This window comes from Caretta caretta, chromosome 1, assembly GCF_965140235.1.
Source record: "Caretta caretta isolate rCarCar2 chromosome 1, rCarCar1.hap1, whole genome shotgun sequence".
In the NCBI taxonomy this organism is placed as follows: Eukaryota; Metazoa; Chordata; order Testudines; family Cheloniidae; genus Caretta; species Caretta caretta.
The window spans coordinates 308068971-308091457 of NC_134206.1; the positions used below are offsets into that span (position 1 = coordinate 308068971).

General features: G+C 38.8%; 1 protein-coding gene across 1 annotated transcript in view; it reads right to left on the reverse strand.

The window, feature by feature from the left end:
- The window catches only part of CTTNBP2 (cortactin binding protein 2), a 193250-nt gene that overhangs the window by 92766 nt on the left and 77997 nt on the right, over positions 1-22487 (reverse strand). The window contains 3 exon segments of the mRNA XM_048836159.2: positions 3302-3401; positions 11437-11640; positions 18539-20198. Coding sequence (XP_048692116.2) covers positions 3302-3401; positions 11437-11640; positions 18539-20198 — 1964 coding nt within the window.

The window sequence follows — 22487 nt, forward strand, 5'->3', positions numbered from 1 at the left end:
TGCTGCCTTGTAGAGTGTGAGGTTACATTAACAATAGCATATTAACCCTTGAGGGCTCAGCCGAGTGCTAGTTCATCATTTAGCAGTAAGGCATTCCCTGGGAAGTATCCCACCCTCTTCCACCCTCTGACTTCACCTCAACTAAGCTTCACAAACATCATTGCTGTGTATGTGTGTGTATATATGTGTGTGTGTGTATATATATATACATTTATAATATAGAATAGACTAGAATAGAATATATATATAAAAATATAGTCTTTTGTCTGGCAAAAAAAATTTCCCTGGAACCTAACCCCCCCACCCCCTCGTTTACATTAATACTTATGGGGAAATTGGATTCGCTTGAGATCGTTTCACTTGAAGTAGCATTTTTCAGGAACATAACTACAATGTTAAGCGAGGAGTTACTGTACTAGTTGAACTTCTGTGGTCTGTGTTATGATGGAGGTGATCATAATCACCTTATGGCCTTAAACATAAGTATAATTTATGAATATTTATTTTCTTGTTTTTATCTGTAGAAGGTTTACAGTATAGGTTGACATTTCAAATATTATAGAAACGATATGCATAATGATTCTAGTGAAACCATGATATTGAGAGTCTACAATTTAAAAAAAAAAAGCCTAAATATTAATTCACGTGATATTACTGTGCTAACAGGTCTTCTTAAACTCAATACATCTTGCTGCCTTACAAGACTTCAGAGTGGCCTGTCGTCTTCTGGGTCTCCCAATCACAGCTCCTGCTCCCCTCATGTTATGTTAAACTAGTCTCTGGGAGACTAGGTCGTGCAAGAGTTTATGAACTAACCTTTCACCTCTGGAAATCCAGGGTCAAAATCTGGTTTGGGCCACTAGTAAAATGAGTTTAGTGGTCTCAGCTGTTAGTGGACATTTTTTCAAACCACAAAACCACCAAACAATTCAGAAGAACTGTCAATTTTTGCTCAAGAGACTACGTCTATGGCTGGTACAGGAAGGTTGTCATAATTCAGGAAATAGGTTAATTGACATACATACTGGGAAACTTGCATCAAACTTGTCTATGCTATTCTTGGCACTAGCCAATACTAATAGTCCATCACTGTCATTCAGTTCAGATTCCTGACCATATGATGCTGAGAGAAAGGAAGGACAGAACACACTATTGCATTGCCCATGGCAGAATTCTTCAAAGCAGGAAGTTTAAAATGATCAACAGATCAAGCAGCCTAAAGCATTACTGAAGTTACTCCATCTCTCAGCACTGTTTGTATATTTCCAGCTTTGTTATTATTACACTCTCTTTCACAATGTCATGATAAAGCAGTCCATGCTCAAGACATCAAAAAGATGGACAAGCAAAGCAACGAATATTTAGGGATGTCAAGCTTTATAAATAGCCCTCAGAGACAGAGAGAGCATAAGCTCTGCTGTGCCACAAGCATAACAGAGCCATAACTACCCAAGTGTTGACAGGGTGAATAGAAGAAATAAATAACTTAATATGTAAAAGAAAATATCTAAGTTACATGTATTTTAGTGAGAGGATGCGAACTGGTGAAGTTTGCCGGCATCTCCTACTCTAGTTACTGTCAATTTACAAATATTACATTAAATAGTGCAACATTAGTCTGCAGAAGAGGAGAAGAATGAGGGGGGATTTGATAGCTGCTTTCAACTACCTGAGAGGTAGTTCCAGAGAGGATGGTTCTAGACTATTCTCAGTGGTGGAAGAGGACAGGACAAGGAGTAATGGTCTCAAGTTGCAGTGGGGGAGGTTTAGGTTGGATATTAGGAAAAACTTTTTCACTAGGAGGGTGGTGAAACACTGGAATGCGTTACCTAGGGAGGTGGTGGAATCTCCTTCCTTAGAAGTTTTTAAGGTCAGGCTTGACAAAGCCTTGGCTGGATGATTTAATTGGGGATGGGTCCTGCTTTTGAGCAGGGGGTTGGACTAGATGACCTCCTGAGGTCCCTTCCAACCCTGATATTCTATGATTCTATGATTTGGCTAGATACACTATTATCTGTAGAGTAGTTCTCAGGACTGGGACTCTATTGGCAGTCCCTGGCCAGATGATTTTATATTATGACAACATACAATAAATGGGTGTGGCATATGGAGAAAGGGGCAGGGGTGAGGTGGGGGGGGGAGTTTTTGGGAAACAAGGATAGCAGCAATGTGACCACAAGGTTACAGATTCAGTACACACCTGTCTGGATAAATTCCATGTTTCCCTTAAAAAACAAAAAAAACAAAAAACAAGAAACTAAGAAATAAATGAAAATGTCATGAATCCCTACAGGTCATCCACCCTGAGTATCCATTTCCTGGTACTCCCTGAGTTTGTGAATCTGAAAACCTTCTAGATATAGCAAGAATCTTCAATGCTCCTTGCACTCTCATTTTAAAGAAGAAGTGGTGCTTAAAATAGGCAAGATCTGCAGTACACACAATACAGTTATGTCAGAAGAGACACTCAGTCAAAGACAGAATTTCCACTTCTAAATGTCCTGCAATGGAAAGTAAAAAAGCATTGAGTTCTTTTTTGCTTCTTTCAGTTACGTCAGGAAGGCAGGTCTCAAAGGCATTTTTGCTCTAGAAATACAAGTTCGTTGGGTGTGAAAGACTCTATGATGGAGGGGCAGAGAGTGTCTTTTTGTTCTGTATTGTATGGTGGGTTGCAGTTCCATGACTAAGGCTCTTAGGCACTACTGCAATAAAAATAAATAAATTATGACAGCACATAGTAGTGCAAGCCAAGCAACAGAAAAGGGAAGGAATTTTTAGTCAGATTATTTAGGACTTTTTTTATTTGTTAAACTCTATTTGATTTTAAATGACTGTCATTGTGTAAAGAGAATTTTTTTGAACTTCAAATACATTTTATGCATTTGAATTTCATGTCACAAATTAAAATAAATGCAGTTATTTATCTGAGTGTAGAATCAGTCTCTTCCTTTTGGCTCTCTCCCCTTTTTGTTTTAGAAAAATCAAACAAAGAAAATGAATGAAAAAGCCTACATTATAGCTGAGAATGTGTGTATAAGAAAGTCAGGAAATTCAAAGTCGTAGTTCCCAAGGAAAGTGTAATTGTCATGGTACAGTTACAAATAGTACATGTGCACAGTGGGTGGTCAAATTAAAGCTGCAATGGGAAACATACAAATCTGTTTACATTCTCAACCATAATGTTACATTAGTATGAGATTGGGTATTTTGCTTTCCATACGTGATAAAAGCGCAACTGTGGCTAAAAATATAATGGTTAAAGAGTACTACAGTTTCATGAAAAAAAACTTATGTCACTTACCTGAAATGTCCCTGAGCAACTGCTGAACACAAGGGTGTAAAGCCATTTTTATCAGCAGCATCAACTTGTGCTTCTGCAGTCAGCAGCAATCTCACACAATCTATTAAGTAGACACAAATGAAGAGTGGTGCGACAAGATAAATGAGATATGTTAAAACTAGAGCATGTACTTGATCTTTTAAAAACTTCCACAGGTGTCACAATGCTCTAAAATTACATCATATTACTACAGATGACTTTATAACTGAACTACATTTGCAAACTTTAACACATTCTATAGTGAACTTTTTCCAAAATAACATGTTAAATGAAAGAGTAGAAAATTAAACTACTAAACTACTACTACATTCCACAGCCAATTCATTCAAGGTATTTAAAGTATATATTAATAATATAATTTTCTGGCTTTTCTTCCACAAGAGATTGGAATGCCATCTACATGCATTTAAACTTAAGAAAGCATATAACCTGCTCAAAGTACATTTCTTACAAGAAAAATTTCCATAGTTACAGCAGTACTTCAGAGTTACAAACACCAGAGTTACGAACTGACCAGTCAACCACACACCTCATTTGGAACCGGAAGTACACAATCAGGCAGCAGAAGAGACAAAAAAAATATTTAAAAAGGCAAACAGTGCAGTAGTGTGTTAAACGTAAACTATTAAAGTAATAAAGAGGAAGCAGCATTTTTCGTCTGCATAGTAAAGTTTCAAGGCTGTATTCAGTCATTCATAGAATATCAGGGTTGGAAGGGAACTCAGGAGGTCATCTAGTCCAACCCCCTGCTCAAAAGCAGGACCCATCCCCAATTAAATCATCCCAGCCAGGGCTTTGTCAAGCCTGACCTTAAAAAGTTCAAAGGAAGGAGATTCCACCACCTCCCTAGGTAATGCATTCCAGTGCTTCACCACACTCCTAGTGAAAAAGTTTTTCCTAATATCCAACCTAAACCTCCCCCATTGCAACTTGAGACCATTACTCCTCGTTCTGTCGTCTGGTACCACTGAGAACAGTCTAGAACCATCCTCTTTGGAACCCCCTTTCAGGTAGTTGAAAGCAGCTATCAAATCCCCCCTCATTCTTCTCTTCTGCAGACTAAACAAACCCAGTTCCCTCAGCCTCTCCTCATAAGTCATGTGTTCCAGTCCCCTAATCATTTTTGTTGCCCTTCACTGGACGCTTTCCAATTTTTCCACATCCTTCTTGTAGTTTAGGGCCCAAAACTGGACACAGTACTCCAGATAAGGCCTCACCAATGTCGACTAGAGGGGAACGATCACATCCCTTGATCTGCTGGCAATGCCCCTACTTATACATCCCAAAATGCCATTGGCCTTCTTGGCAACAAGGGACGCTGTTGACTCATATCCAGCTTCTCGTCCACTGTAACCCCTAGATCCTTTTCTGCAGAACTGCTGCCTAGCCATTCGGTCCCTAGTCTGTAGCGGTGCATGGGATTCTTCCGTCCTAAGTGCAGGACTCTGCACTTGTCCTTGTTGAACCTCATCAGATTTCTTTTGGTTCAATCCTCTAATTTGTCTACGGCCCTCTGTATCCTATCCCTACCCTCCAGCGTATCTACCTCTCCTCCCAGTTTAGTGTCATCTGCAAACTTGCTGAGGGTGCAATCCACACCATCCTCCAGATCATTTATGAAGATATTGAACAAAACCAGCCCAAGGACCCTTCCGGCACTCCACTTGATACCGGCTACCAACTAGACATGGAGCCATTGATCACTACCCGTTGAGCCCGACAATCTAGCCAACTTTCTATCCACCTTATAGTCCATTCATCCAGCCCGTACTTCTTTAATTTGCTGGCAAGAATACTGTGGGAGACCGTGTCAAAAGCTTTGCTAAAGTCAAAGAACAACACATCCACTGCTTTCCCCTCATCCACAGAGCCAGTTATCTCGTCACAGAAGGCAATTAGATTAGTCAGGCATGACTTGCCCTTGGTGAATCCATGCTGACTGTTCCTGATCACTTTCCTCTCCTCTAAGTGCTTCAGAATTGATTTCTTGAGGACCTGCTCCAAGATTTTTCCAGAGACTGAGGTGAGGCTGACTGGCCTATAGTTCCCAGGATCCTCCTTCTTCCCTTTTTTAAAGATGGGCACTACATTAGCCTTTTTCCAGTCGTCCGGGACCTCCCCCAATCGCCATGAGTTTTCAAAGATGATGGCCAATGGCTCTGCAATCACATCCGCCAACTCCTTTAGCACTCTCGGATGCAGCGCATCCGGCCCCATGGACTTGTGCTCGTCCAGCTTTTCTAAATAGTCCTGAACCACTTCTTTCTCCACAGAGGGCTGGTCACCTCCTCCCCATGCTGTGCTGCCCAGTGCAGCAGTTTGGGAGCTGACCTTGTTCGTGAAGACAGAGGCAAAAAAAGCATTGAGTACATTAGCTTTTTCCACACCCTCTGTCACTAGGTTGCCTCCCTCACTCAGTAAGGGGCCCGCACTTTCCTTTACTTTCTTCTTGTTGCTAACATACCTGAAGAAACCCTTCTTGTTACTCTTAACACCTCTTGCTAGCTGCAACTCCAGGTGTGATTTGGCCTTCCTGATTTCACTCCTGCATGCCCGAGCAATATTTTTATACTCTTCCCTGGTCATTTGTACAATCTTCCACTTCTTGTAAGCTTCTTTTTTGTGGTTAAGATCAGCAAGGATTTCACTGTTAAGCCAAGCTTGTCGCCTGCCATATTTACTATTCTTTCTACACATCGGGATGGTTTGTCCCTGTAACCTCAGTAAGGATTCTTTAAAATACAGCCAGCTCTCCTGGACTCCTTTCCAACAATGTTCTGTTGTAAAGCTTTGAAAGAACCATAACATTTTGTTCAGAGTTACAAACATTTCAGAGTTACAAACAACCTCCATTGCCAAGGGGTTCATAACTCTGAGGCTCTATTGCAACTGTCTCTTTTCTAGGGATGGGCCCAAAAGAAAATCCTGGGTTTAAGTGCCTGCCCCAACTTTTGAGCAACACTAACATGCTCAAACTGAAAACCCAAGCTTTGTCAAGTGAAACTCATTTTTATTCATTTCTAAATGCATATTTTTCTCTGGTTATCACTCTCTAAAATGTTTAGGTGAGTATTATGGACCGATTGTGTAAATCACCAAACATCAGGGAACAAGATTTTCAAAAACAGGAGCCTAAACTTACTTACCTAAATAAGTGACTTGATTTTCAAAGATACTGAATATCCAGAACCTCACACTGAAGTCAATGAAAGCTATTGGGTACTTCGCACTTTTGAAACTCAGGTCAAACTTTTATGAGCCTGAGTAAGGAGTTCGAAGCCTAACTTTAGGAACCTATTTTTGAACACCGCAGCCATTATAAGCTAGCCCTATACTAGAAAGTTCATCTGAAAGACTTTTGCAAATCATCAAGAAGCCCCCATTCAGCTACTTTTCCTAACATTTGTATTTATAACTGAAATCCAGTGAAAAATACAGATACACTGGTAAATTGTTTCTCAGTAGAAGTACTGCTCTGACAAATGCCAATACCATCATAGCTTCTTTCCTGTCTTTCCTTCATCCATCTCCATCTTAATCCAAACATCTATTTAATTTAAAATATGAATTCTTTCTTGCCAACCCCGTAAATCTCTTTGGAATAAAATGAAAAGAGGTTCCCTTACACCAGTTCTTAGTATTTGGCCAGCAATCCTTTCTGGCTCCTTCTCTAAGTCCCTGATAGCTGTTATGGTAAAAGCGATGAAGGAATGGACAAAACAGGTATGTCTACGAATCTCAAATATTTAAGAGGCACCCATCACTGTTGTAGCTGAACACGGAGTACAGTTAATGCACATAATTTTCTACAGTTGATTCCAAGGAGTACTGTCCTCTTCGTATCTCCTGGGTTTTGCAACTGGATTTACCATTCCATTCTCCCTCCCTCTGTCACCTCCAGTGTCTGAATGAATGGTTGGGACTATCAATATAATGTAGACACTTGGATGGATTAGCTCAATCACGTGTGACACATATTGTGTCCAAAAGCAGAAGATCCTTTTCAAAGTGTAATAGGTTGAAGTGGCTTCCATTTTGTTATCAGGTCAAACAAAGATGGATTGGCAAACTGATTTGCTCAATTTCCCACAGACTGGTTACTGAGACCAAATGGGAAAAACAGTTTCTCAGCATCCATTCAAACAAAAAAGGAGTGTTTAGCTAATACTTTGGGAGCAAGCATTATCACTCACACACACACACACACACACAAATTGGGGACAGTATTTGCATGAAAAGCAGAAAAAAGCTGCTGTAGGCTAAATGTCCTGAAAATGGTTGTAGCTGGAGCTCTGAAAGTGGACCTGCCTAAGAACAGGAACTTTGTACCTAGTGTCAATAGACTTGGAAAGAATATCCTGAGTGTTCTCATCTCTCTTGCAACAAGGAGCCCAGGCCACATTCTCAGCACAGGAGCATGGCAAGGAGTGCCACTGTCAGGGTGCTGGTTACAGCTCCCTGCTCCTGTGAGTCGATTTGCACCAGCCCTAGCATGGTTTAGCAGTGTAAGGACTGCTCTACCTTTCATCAGTTATCTATGAATCCTAAAGGACCATATTTCAACTGAGAATTGGTGAAGAGCAGCTGCAGTCTGCCTCTGCCCTTAACCTATCCCATGCATCGGGGGAGGGGGAGGGTGGAGGTACGTGACAGCTCGGCTTCTTTTCCAGCCAGCTACTGCCCAAGAGGAACAAAAGGAGCTGCTTCGGGGGAGAGACTGGTTCTGCAAGTCTCCAAAACCCCTTTAACCATCCCAACTGCAATCCAGAATACACTATTCTCATTCATGCTCCCAAGCAAACAAATGGTGTGGATATCACTCTCTGATAAGCTCATGGGTGAGGTCCTTCCACAGAAGGGGAAAAAACTATGCCTGTAAATTGTCTGCTAGTCACCTGCTACTGAAAACTACTCAATTCAATCCACAGTCCCTCAAACTAGGAGTCATTTAACCATTTGGGATTTGGAGTTCCTGGGATCTGAGTTACCCAGGAAAGAATTTTCTGTAGTATCTGGCTGATGAATCTTGCCCATATGCTCAGGGTTTAGCTGATCACCATATTTGGGGTTGGGAAGGAATATTCCTCCAGGGCAGATTGGAAGAGGCCCTGGAGGTTTTTCACCTTCCTCTGTAGCATGGGGCACGGGTCACTTGCTGGAGGATCCTCTGCTCCTTGAAGTCTTTAAACCATGATTTGAGGACTTCAATAGCACAGACATAGGTGAGAGGTTTTTTGCAGGAGTGGTGGGTGAAATTCTGTGGCCTGCGTTGTGCAGGAGGTCAGACTAGATGATCATAATGGTCCCTTCTGATCTAAATATCTATGAATCTATTTTCCCATCCCCGGATTCAGATCAGTATCATCCCTGTTCTCATGGTCAATTAAGCCAGGAATGTCTACTGTAAGTACTTCATCATTACACTTTCTTAAGCCTATTAGAAAATATATAATGGATCAGTTTTGAAGTTACACTTATACAAATAAATAAGTTTGTCTGAATTTAAGTTAAGAATTACAACCTTTCTGCCAACAATTTTAAAAGTCTGATTTTTCAGAGAGGTCTCAACTAGCATATACTCTACTTTAAGGGTGGCAATTTTGCAACAGAAAAGCTTCAAAACCAGACTCCAATGACAGGTTTCAGAGTAACAGCCGTATTAGTCTGTATTCGCAAAAAGAAAAGGAGTACTTGTGGCACCTTAGAGACTAACCAATTTATTTGAGCATGAGCTTTCGTGAAGTGAGCTGTAGCTCACGAAAGCTCATGCTCAAATAAATTGGTTAGTCTCTAAGGTGTCACAAGTACTCCTTTTCTTTTTGAGACTCCAATGAGAAACTGCTGAGCTTGAATTAATATGCAAACTAGATACCATTAACTTGGGTTTGAATAGAGACTGGGAGTGGCTGGGTGATTACGCATATTGAATCTATTTCCCTAAGTTAAGTATCCTCACACCTTCTTGTCAACTGACTAAATGGGCCATCTTGATTATCACTACAAAAGTTTTTTTCTCCTGCTGATAATAGCTCATCTTAATTAATTAGCCTCTTACAGTTTGTATGGCAACTTCCACTTCTCTGTATGTGTGTGTGTTTGTATATATATATATCTTCTTACTATATAGTCCATTCTATGCATCCGATGAAGTGGGCTGTAGCCCACGAAAGCTTATGCTCAAATAAATTTGTTCGTCTTCAAGGTGCCACAAGTACTCCTGTTCTTTTTGCGGATACAGACTAACACAGCTGCTACTCTGAAACCTGTACTTTAAGATCACACCAGAAACAAATGAGAGCCCTATTTTATACAAGCCAGTTGGTAGCTAAGGAAATGGTGAAAACCTAACTCATACAATTATTAAATATTTTTCAGATACTATTGGTTCTAAATATAGACGTAGAATCAAAACTACTGCAATATATTACTTATTTTAAAAAGCAACAATACCTAAAAATTACAGAATATATTCAGCTACAATTATAAGACTTATATTACTGTAATTAAATATTTAAAGAATGCTGTCTCCATTAATTCTATAGAACTTTCTTATTGGGTATTTCAAGGGTAAAACGAGTTCCCATAAACTCTCACTGAGATCAATAGGAGCTGCTGGGTAGTCAGCACTTCTGAAAATCAGGCCATTTGTTTAGGTGCCTAATTCTGGATTTAGGAGCTAATTTTATGCTTTTAGTTTGAAAACATGGCCTGTGAATGTAACAAAATTAGAACAGCCTTTCTATAACAATTTAAAACCAGTCACATAATCAGAAACTCCCTACACAATCTCCAGTTAGAATTTCAGGGTTGGAAGGGACTTCAGGAGGTCATCTAGCCCAATCCCCTGCTCAAAGCAGGACCAATCCTCAACTAAATCATCCCAGCCAGGGCTTTGTCAAGCCTGACCTTAAAAATATCTAAGGAAGGAGATTCCACCACCTCCCTAGGTAACGCATTCCAGTGTTTCACCACCCTCCTAGTGAACAAGTTTTTCCTAATATCCAACCTAAACTTAATAGATCTAAACCCACAATATTAAAAACAGTGACTATAAATCAAACCCACTATACTCCATCACCTCTCCTGGGGTAAAATCCTAGCTTTACTGAAGTCAATTGCAAAACTTCCATTGACTCCAGTGGAAACAGGATTTCAACTGTGATGTCTCAAAGAGGAAAAATATAGGGTTTGCACTGTCTATACCAAGCAGAATTTTATATCACTACTGATTCAGATTTAGTTTGTATCTTCCAATTTTTAGAGAGAAAGTGCTCGTAAAAAGGCAAGCGTGGTACACTTGTATCAGCTATTTTTAAAAATATTGTTCCTGGTTTGTATCAATGAAATATTTTGTTCATTTCTAATATACTTGACACTTGGTTGGATCAGATTAGAAAATGGTGCAAGACAGCATACCGCTGAAAGGCTTCAGGCACTTGAACTTTTCTAGAACTCTTTTTCTTTAATTTAATAGAAACAGAAGTTAACAAATACATCATGAATTTACAAACGCTCACATCAGTTATCTGTTATGTAAAGGAAATTAGGGCTACTTTGTTTCAAAGGAAAGTAATTTTAGATGGAGCATTTTACTTTCCTACCAACATACATTTCAAGCATAAGTACTACCTATGCATAATGCATGTTCAAATTTATTTGAATGAACGACACTACTTTGTTTTAACTTGCTTAGATAAAATCACTTTTTGCATCCGATGAAGTGAGCTGTAGCTCACGAAAGCTTATGCTCAAATAAATTTGTTAGTCTCTAAGGTGCCACAAGTACTCCTCTTTTTTTTTTAAATCTCTCATCTCTAATTTCATACTAATAATGGAATCCATGATCTCTTCCACAGAAAATCACTGACAACAGACTTCAAATGTAAGTGTATGCCAACCGATATTTTGCTCAAATTTATCATCTACGGACATTCTTACTGCTAAAACATCTGATCAGAAGCTCATGGAAGTCAACAGAAGTCTTTTCTTTGACTTCAAACCGGTTTTGGATCAGGCACAAAGTGGGCTTTATTTTCAAATTGTTAATGCTTCCATTACTTTATGTATATGGTTTACCAAAACTGTGAACCCCTTACCTGTATGTCCATTCATAGCAGCAGAATACAAGGCAGAATAACCATCTTCACAGAAATAATTAATGTCCAATCCTTCTTCATTAAGCAGCATTGACAATAAAGTGACATTTCCCTGGGCAGCAGTTTGGTGAAGAAGGGTGGGCCTGCCACCCAGGGGGACAGGACCACCACTCATTAACAAAGGGGTTAGGGAGGGAGACCAGCCTGCGAGTTAAAGCGATAGATGTTAGAGGGAAGGCACATGAATAAATTAAGGCTGTGCATTATTTCTGAGCTATTAAAATATATAAAAGAAAACCTAAACAGGTTCATCAACACTATAGGGTCTGTTATGGTTTAGCATGAGTCTTGTAATGCTATTTTTTTCCCTACATCAAAAGATAATTAAAATTACACACAGTGGTAAGAAGTTATGTTCATTGTTAACTCAAATTAATAGGATTCTATCATCATGGGTTAACACAAATAAACACTTTGGGAACATCACAAACAACTTCCACAGTCCAAAATTTCTGACATTACTACCTTAAGTTCAAAAACTAATAAAGATCTTATACAATTCTGGTTTTAGTTTAATTGTAGCTAAATTTAAAATCATTCAAAATCATAAAAATAAAAAAAAACAGATATATTTTCATATAAGTAGGAGCTTTTTACTTTCATCTGCAAACTTGATTTTTCTTCAAAATCTTAACCTAATATATAATAATATTTAAACCTGAAAGAGTATCATAGCCAAATAAGATAGAAAAATTGGTTCAAAGTGCTTCAGTTATACTTTAAAAATAAAGAATTAACAAGGGGACAGTTCAACATAAAGATTTGCAGAAGCCCTGTAATAAACATATTTGTTGTTGAACTTTGCCTTAACATATATGTTCATTTTACTCAGCAGTAGTGTGATTTCTATTTTATTTTGAGAGAAGAGCCAATGTAGAATAAGTAGCTAGTTACATCAAAATTACTGATAAAAGTTTTCAAGTCATCCAATGAAAACGGCAATCTACAAAACAGAGCTTTAGAAATCTTAGGAGTTATCTTGTTAGACATTCCACATATTATTACTTAGCAGCTTTAGAAGAGAGTTTGTTAAATGCATGCAGTCTGCTGCATATAGTATGGAAGACTTTGTGTACTCTTCCTTGATTAAAAGACTGCAAAAGAAAATAGGAAAAAGGATTGAAAAATATAAATGTTAATATATTTGTGTGTGTGTGTACACACACTTTACACTTTGAAAATGAGAATTCACACCATTTTTCATTTTTTAATGGATTACTCTATTTGCAGCGCTTGAATGTGCACAAACACCCCTCCTATATGATCCTGAAATCTGATAACATAACGAAGTACATAGTCAGATTCCCAGCTCAAACTAACAAAAATAATTAATTGGGGTTCTTTTAGAATTGTTTTCAAAATAAGGTACTTTTAGCTTGATAATTTCATAATAAAATAAATTTTACTACTGTAGTACAGAGAGGCAGCATAACATTTATTTGCAGTACTTTCAGAAAGATAAATTAACTTATTACTCATTTTATAATTTTTTATAAATTTTATAGGCGACTATAAAAAACCACTACCATATATATCAGCAGCCATATCAATCATTTGAAGTTACATGGTATACTACTTCAAATTGAAGGCCAACTTTGAAGTTGTATGAAGATATAATCAATAGTTTTACTCTTATTTTTAAAAACAGGCTACGAAAGAGAATCTAGAGGTTTATAAAATAGGATTAATACAATTTAAATTACATCTCATAAATTCTATACCTTGTGCTTTTTAGATTACAGAAAAATCCTCAAGAACTATTTTTTCTTTACTAACAAAAATATAAACCAAACTACACCTTTTGAGAAGTCAGAAATACTGTACATATAAAGTAGCAGTTCAGAAGTTTGTGAACATTTATTCTTACAAGGTACAAAAGTGACTGAGGAATAATGGAAAGAAAAATAAAATACAATTATGAAAGCTGTTTTTCTTTCCATTGTTTCTGCCTTGTATCATCTTGTAGGCCTGTGTTTAAACCGTTACTGTAGGTAGAAATTTTGTTTGAACTAACAAATGGTATTATCTGACTTTACTGTATTTCACTTGTGTTTTTGATACTGCTTCCTGTGGATATATCTAGTGTATCAGCATCTCCTTAGATGTTAATCCTCTTTGTCTGAACTTGCTTTTCCATTTTAGGAATTAGTCTTGTTTGTGCTGGAATGATTTTTGGACACTGGGAGGTAGGGTGAGTAGGGGGCTTAACACTTTACTGAACACATAAGGTTCACTATGCCAAGCCATTTTGAAACATTAACAACATTTCTGAGATTTCTGCTTTTGTTGAAAAGTAGCACAAGATTTTTCAGCATCATTAATAAGAATATCAGAGAAAGAATGCTTATTGTGCATTACTGTAAACGGACATCTGATACCTCTATTCTCATTTTCAGCTTCTTGAAAGGGCAAATATACTGTTGCATTCCAGTTATGAAACTCATTGTGCTAGATTAAGAATGGATGAAAAGCTTCTACTGCACAAACCAAGTAATCACATAAATGCAAATTTTAACTTCTGTTATCAACTTCTGCAAAGCAGAATAACAGATTTGTATTCATCCAGGATACTGTATAGTAGGGTTAGGAAATATCAGTAAGGTATATGGTTTCATATGCAAAAGTGAAGCATCTGTGACAGCTTGCAGGACATACAGTGATGAAGGGCAGAGGGATAGAAAAACAGCTTCTGGCATCAGCTTCAGAATGTGGAGATGGTTAATTTCAAAGCCGAGATCAATCTCTCCTCATATCCTATTTACCTTCTAAGCCAATCACATACAAAGGAAAAATCAATCAATATTGGAATGAACTGAATAAATACATACTCAAATTGAAGAGAAATGCAAAACTAAGAAGAAAAAGAAAGAAGAAATTCCAGGGGTATGGAAATCCAATTCACTATAATCATTTCAGTTTTAAACACTTATTTCTCTAGGAAGTCAAATCCATGGATATTTAGGAATCAAAACAAACTGGAAACACTACGAGTATATTTTCATTTTTTCACATACACCTTGTTCAACATATATGACAAAAGTTGGGTTTCTTTTCTCGGCTGTATTTAAAGCTGTAGGTATTGTCATGTGGATATAAAAGGACATATTACTGATGCAACTTGTAATCTCCTTTTATTCTATATCAGTGTTCATTCTTCTTTAGAACCAAAATACTCCACCACAGAAAGTGATACTATTCCAGTGTTCTTAAAGCAAATGCTGCACTGTAAAGAAACTGACCTAAGCAGGTGAACCGATTTGCCATTAATGAAAGAAAAAATTCAATGATTAGGCTTTCTTACACTCCTCCTGACTTCACATTAAAAGGAAATTAAGTCATGGATTTACTGACCTGCCAAGAAACATCAGATTTCAATCTGACTCTAAAAATCTTTGAAATATATTAACCAATCCGGCTTACTATGTTTTTGAATACTAATAAATTCTGACTGATTTTCACCAGGACTTACTATACAATAAAATACAAACAACATTTCAGCACACTAATTTTTAAATGACAGTTAAATCTTGTTGATACAAATTAAAATATTAAACATTCTGTGCAAAAATTAAACAAATAAGGTTTAAATTAAGTTTAATGTTATTTTTAATAACTGAATCTGTGGCCATTGAGAGAGTTTGGAAACCTAAATACTATTGTTTGTTTCCAGTAGTGCCTATAACACGATAGGTGCTGTACAAACTCTAGAAAACAATCTTTGCCTCCAAGAGTTCAACCTCTAAAAAGGCAAAATAAACAAAGATGGTAAATCGGGGGAGGGGTTTACAAAGAGACTGTCAGGTGGTTACTAACCATATATTGTAAATTAAAAGGTGTTATTTAAATCTATCCCCATATACCAAACTAACTACTATCTGTCTGTTTTGCCTTTACTAAGCATAAGCTACTTCAAAGCAGGGACCAGATCTTTCATGTTTGTACATCATCCTGCACATAAAAGCTTAGTTCTCTTAGCATATCCCAAAAATATATGAAGGCAGATTAAATTCCTCATCAAGCCCCACATTTAAGGAACAAAACACACACAAGGGGAAGTATGGTTAAAAGTCTAAAGCAAGGGGCTTCGACAAATTCTGTCACTGCAATGTTTTGCTGGGGGATCACAGGCAAGTCACTTTTCTTCTCTCTGACTCAGTTTCTAGGTCTATAAATTAGAGTTATTAGTATTTACCTACTTCTGCACATTCCAATTTATGGGATATGTTCCCATTACCACTGAGCTTTAGAAATCTTGTAGAAAGCAGTCCCAGTTACAGTCACACAAGAGCCCTCTGACCGCACCAAACTTTCAGAGCAAGTGGTCCAAACTCCTTCAGCTCCCTCCACTAAACCTCAAAGTCCTAAACTATAAAATTTGAATTACAAGGGGAAAAGGACACAAACGGTTTGTGATGAATAACCTTTCTTCTTTGAGAATTACCTCTGTATATTCCCACATATAGGAGTTTGACAAGCAATACAACAAAGCAAGGATCATATCTAGATGCCACATTGACTGAAAAGTGCTCTCAAAACACAGGTTAAGAATACCATGTAGCAGGCAGACTGACAGATTTCTATGCATTATGAAGGTATGGCATCAAAACTGCCTTAGTCACAATAGAGTGATCCGGACAGCTTGATGTACCATCACCTAGTTCAGTGATTCTCAAAGCCGGTCTGCCGCTGTTCAGGGAAAGCCCCTGGTGGGCCAGACTGGTTTGTTTACCTGCCGCATCCGCAGGTTTGGCCGATCGTGGCTCCCACTGGCCACGGTTCACCGCTCCAGGCCAATGGGGGCTGTGGGAAGGGCGGCCAGCACGTCCCTTGGCCTTTGCCGCTTCCCGCAGCCCCCACTGGCCTGGGGCGGTGAACCGCAGCCAGTGGCAGCGGCGACTGGCCGAACCTGCAGACGCAGCAGGTAAATAAACCTGTCCGGGGCTTTCCCTGAACAAGCGGCGGACCGGCTTTGAGAACCACTGACCTAGTTAACATGTAAAACAGCTCTCCATATGTAGAGCTGATAGAATTTATACAAAGATAGCTTCTGTCCTACTGTCACTGTAAAAACTACATAGATTGTAGTTAATTCCCTTAATGATTTTGTCTTATCAAATAAAAACTCAAGTTTCTACAGTATGAAGTCTAACTTCCCCTGGATTCAAATGAGGTCTGCAAAATCCTGATTTATCATCTGATTTGAGTGGCATTCAGACACAGCTATTGGTAACAACATGGGATTAGCATGCAGGACAGCTTTGTCTCCATGAAACATAGTGAAGCAAATGCCCACCGTTAAATCCTGCAGCTCGCTCACTCTTAGCAGATACGGAAGAGTGAGGAGTGGTGAATTTATGACCTGATATTTTGTGGTCTCTTGACCACCAAAGTGTAGATGGGGAAGAGAAGGTGCTCCCTCTGAGTATGCTCTCATAACCCAAGAGTTAAAGGGATGACTAGGGAAGGAAAATTGACAGGTGTTATTCCAAGAAACTATAGAAATGCCTCATACAATTGGATGCAGAATGGGAGGTCTTGAATGTCTGGGTGAACCCTGAAGCCCATACCAGATGGCACAAGGACTAACCTAGGCAGTCCTTAGAACTGTTGTCTGAGACAGGATATTTAGTCTAACGCCCTGGATTAGAGAGGGGCATTGCTACCGGATCCCATTGGTAAAGAGTAGTTGTTCCTGGGAGAGAAGCATACTAGCAGCGTTAGGGACTCACATCATCTCACAAAGGAGGAGACATCCTCAGGGACTGAAGCATAGAAAGGGCTGGAGGAGTCTTCCAGGACCGAGACTGACAGCACCAAAACCTCTGAACCATCTAAGTGCTCATCAGTGCTAATGAAAGTTCCTGTGCCTACAGTAGGGAGAGTCCATTTTTTTTGTCAAGGTCCAAATTTCTTGGTCAAGGTATAGTCAAGGTCCAGACTCCAGAAAAAATAATAAAAAATAATAATGATGACAATAATAAGTAGTAAATAAAAAGATTTCAGGGTCCTTTCAAAAGCGTCTGGTAGTCCAGATTTGGCCTGCGGTTTGCCTATTGACTACCCCCAATTTACAGGGTCCCAGCATTGACTGACTTCATTTTTGAAGAGGTCCTCTCTCCCTGTGCAGTCATGCCCTACAAAGGGGCTAATACTTGCTATTCTTGTGCTGACCTTTTCCAACGAGGGAATATTTGGAAACAAAGATGATGACTGATTCAGCAGTTGATCCAAAGGTGGATCACGGCCCTGATTCATAAGGCCTTCATCATGAGGAAAATCTGGAGCTGCTAAGATGTAAAGGTCCTCCATGCTAAGCATTGGTTAGCGAGGTAGGGAGTGAGCCTCTTTCTCAGAGAAATTCAACAGCAGGTGCATGCATCACACACTCCAGAAATACAGCAGGACACCAAACATACTGCTTAAATGTGAATTTCTCCAGGTGTGAAGAAAGGTGGTTAGGATTGCACTGCTCTTTTATAAGCGGTCATAAAATTATTTGGTGCTAGGAGAAGGGGATCAAATGGCTCCAGATAGGCACTGTTTTCTAGAAGGTTCACAAAACTCAGTGGCATTGGAGGAGTACATACCATCAGAGAGACTATACATAGGCAATTTTAAAAATTCATTCATGTTTGTAGAGCTCTAATATCCTCACGCTTACAGAAAGCCAAAAGTATTATTAAGGAATCTCCCTTTTCTGGAGTACTCCAGAATTTTCTTAGAACATCAGCTCAGAATGGCCAATCTGCTCAAAACATCAATTTTCATTCTCTTATTAAGGATACACTAAAATGAAGGCTTCCTTAAAAGGAAACTGACTTATGATCATTGTTAAAAACAAAATAATTATGAAGTAAGATAAATTCCCATACCCCTGAAACTTTGAAAAAATAATATACATGTAAATTTCCACTTTAAAAAAAGATAAACCAGTTTAGGGAAAAAGCTGTAAAAGATAAATAAAGCAAATGACATAGACCCAGAGAAAAAGACAGAGAACATTCTTAGAGGGAGATAGTTTGAAGTATATCAATCCCTTTACCTGATGCTGTTGCCAGTAGGCTGTCTGAATCACATGGTCTACAGGATGAAGCACTAACAGGATTTATGGAGGAGCTACAGGCAATGGTGGTGGGAATGATAAAGGAACTTTCTGAACATGCAGGTTGGTTCAGTCCAGGGGATTGGGAAGGCCAGGCACCCACCTGAGATGTGGCCATGGCTGGTATGGCACAGCCTGCAGATGCCATAGATATATCTATAGTTGGTTTTGGTGGCAGCTGAGGTGAGGACTTAGAAATAATTTCCTCATTTATTACCCTGATTCCTTGTGGTGAACTGGAAGGAAGTGAAATCATGGTTTTGCTGTCAAATTTTACACCTATATTAGAGGATCGACTACTATCCACAATAACTTTAAGCTGTGGGTGTGGTGGAGAAGGAGTTTGCGAAAGCCCTGGCTTTTTTGGAGGAATAGGTGGAGGATTTCCTCTGTCAATTCTTGATACATTGGGAGTCTTTAAACCCATTCTACCAACTGGGGGATAGGTGCCAACTTCCACTGAAAGTGACATTCCAGGCCGCAAAGTAGCACCACCTTGAGGACTTGTAAATCTTGAAAGGACTTGGGTGACAGTATTCCGAGCTAGCTGTTTGGCAACTAGGTTGTCACGACTAGTGGGAGACACATCCCTTGACGGAGGGCTTTGAGTAGTGTTTCCATTTTGGTCTTGATCATTAGCATTAGCTTGAAATCTAAATCTAGCTGCTTGGACTCGAGGATTTAGGCCTGGATGCACAGCAGTGTTCGCAGACTGTGACTGTAAACTGTGCACAGACGAAGCTAGTGGGTAGTTCTGAGATGCAATACTTGATGCTGGAGAAACGGAGACGGCAGCATTACTTGGAAAGGGGGAAGTGTTATTTGTTAAATCTGGTGATGAGCCAATACTTGGCCCATTTTCCTCAATTCTGTTTTGACTTGGAGTCAGAACAGGAGTTGTGGATGGGACAATCAGTTCACTACAGGAAGAGTGCCTATCAATGACTGGTTTCACAAACGCTGCATTGGAGGATATATTCGTTTTTGTACTGCCAGAAACCAAAGAGTTCACTGCCGAAGGTTTTACAGGCACAGTCAAAGGCAGCTTCCTAACATTTTCAGTGCTAATGTCTGTCGGTGTTGTATCTGTCTGACAAGCAATAGTTCTTAAAGCTGGGACTTCTGTTCCAACAGATACAGAAACAAAACTCTTATCTTTATTTCTACAAGTGAGAGAAAGGTTTGGTTTACAGTCATTTTCCTTTTTTAACTGCTCAATCATTTTTCTCATTTTCTCTCTCTCTTCTTTGAGGTCACTGGTATGTGCTTCCTCTCTGTTAAGTTTGGCACGCAGTTGCTCCCTTTCTGTGTCAAGCTCAGAGAGTTGTTTTTCCATTTGAGCTTCCATTTGTGTACTCCTTTGTTTCTCAGCTGCAAGAGAGACCTCCAGTTCATTAGCTTTTTTTTTTTCTTCTTCAAATTTTGACATTATTTCTTCCAGTTTCTGGGCTTCCTCTACAATTTTCCCAGACAACTGTTTACATTCTTTCACTAGCATCAATACTACATGTTTATTCTTGCCACGTTCTTCTTCAAGACGAGCAGACAACTTCTTATGCTCCAGCTCAAGCATCTGTAACTGAGACTTTTCCATTTCCAACTGAAATAAAAATGTATAGGTAAATTCTCATTAACATACAAAATACAGCTTTTCAACTTGGCATGTTTTTAACATGACACTGTTCTTTCAACCTTTTAAAAAACATGCTGTATTACGTAAGCAAATTACAGTATTCTACCATTACATGAAAGTTGAGGAACAAAATGTTGGTATATTTGCGGACTAAACCAAAAAAATCCCGAAAAAATTTTATTTGAAACCAAAATTGATTTTCTTCAGTTACTCACTCAAACGAATGAGGGGGGGAAATCATTTCAGTTTCAAAAAACACGCAAACCGAAAAAACCAAAGCAAAACTAAATGTAAGAGGATTGTGTTTAATTTCCGGGGTGTTGTGTTATCCAAAACAAAATTTTGTGATTTTTCATTTTGTTTCATTTTCATATGTTTTTCACCCTTTTTTGCCTTTTTTAAAAAATAACATAAAAACGGCCGTACTGGGTTAGACCAAAGGTCCGTCTAGCCCAGTATCCTGTCTTCAGACAGTGACCAATGCCAATTGCTCCAGAGGGAATGAACAGAACAGATAATCATCAAGTGATCCATCCCATTGCCCACATAAATATAGCAAATATAGCAAATTTACTATTCACTGAAAAAACATCACCTAGCTCTACTGATGGCAATACAACCTAAAACACTTCAGTATTTCCCTATCAGCCTCATATACATGTCAAACGAAAATTGCTAACTAGCACTTCCCATGCTGCAGCATCCTCTTCCTATGCTGTTTATCTGAATGACTGGCTAAAAAAAATAAAAAATTCTGCATTCTCCAAATACCTTTACAATTTCTTTAACTTGACCCTATGATCTTACTATGCAGCCTGAAAGTCTCTCCCTCTCACCCCACCATAACCACCACAAATTAAGAGGTTAACCTTACCTACTGTACATGTGCAGAAAGATCAAGAACCACTACACTTTTGAAGTGCATTTACTTGTTTAATATTTTTACCAACTCTGGGAAAATATTTACAGGCAACTAAAAGTCTAGTGCTTACAAACTTGCAAGCTTCACTCTGATTTCAGTAAGAAAGTTGTTTCCTGCTTCCATCTTACTAGAATTTTTCACTTTCCAGCAATTAACAGTTTGCTGCACAGATGGATTAAGAGCTGATCTATAGAGGGTCAGAGCAAACAGCAATATACTTAAAATGAGCTCACTTGGAATAACTGCTTCACTTCAGCACTGCTGATTACTACAGAGGTAGGAAGGATTTTATGTTAAACTAGATGATAAATGACACTCATTTCAGAGTTGTAAGAAGATACTGTACAGTGAATATATTTCATGTAAACTGTAATCTGGGGAAACAGATGGCGCAGGGGATTGGTAATGGGATATGGAGCATTTCATCTGTAAGTCAGTGGGTTTTGGCCTTAGTTGCTATCAAAAGAAAGTAATTACATTATGATGACTTTTTGAGGGAGCCTGCTGTTACCCAATGGTATCCCAGGTCCTCCTCCAGTAGAAGACTGACAGTTTCTTGGACAGCTTCTGAAATGTTTTCCTTATTTCTACATGTGTGCTCGCGCTCCCTCTCTCTCGCTCTCTCTCACTAGCCTCTATTTTGTTTCAAAGGTAATAAATACAATTTTTCTTAGGGCTGTTGGAGTTAGTCCTCTACTGTTATCTAATATTTAGTGGAAACAAAACTTGCATCACATCAGGAGGGGAACAGAACAGGGAAAAGGACTGCAGGTCAGAAGTTTGATTCCACTTGCTGTCGCTCATTTTTGGAGGCTACATTTTACCCATTTGGTAAGTCCAGTTCAGATACACAACAGAGAACTCTGAAAACGGAAGGAATGTTAGGTAAATCTTTTGGAGGGATAATCGTCACGAAATGCTGGTAAAATGATAAGGCTGTCTCAACTCCCCAACATTATAATTAGTTTCAGAGTAACAGCCGTGTTAGTCTGTATTCGCAAAAAGAAAAGGAGTACTTGTGGCACCTTAGAGACTAACCAATTTATCTGAGCATAAGCTTTCGTGAGCTACAGCTCACTTCATCGGATGCATCCGATGAAGCGAGCTGTAGCTCACGAAAGCTTATGCTCAGATAAATTGGTTAGTCTCTAAGGTGCCACAAGTACTCCTTTTCTTATTATAATTAGTGTTCTCTTGCTTGAAAATTTTTCCTCTGCTTTGTTGGGAGGAGGAAAGAGGGCAAAAAGTGTATGCGGGGAGAGTGGGTGTATGTGATGTTGATAGGGTGACCAGATAATAAGTGTGAAAAATTGGGATGGAGTGGAGAAGGGAGG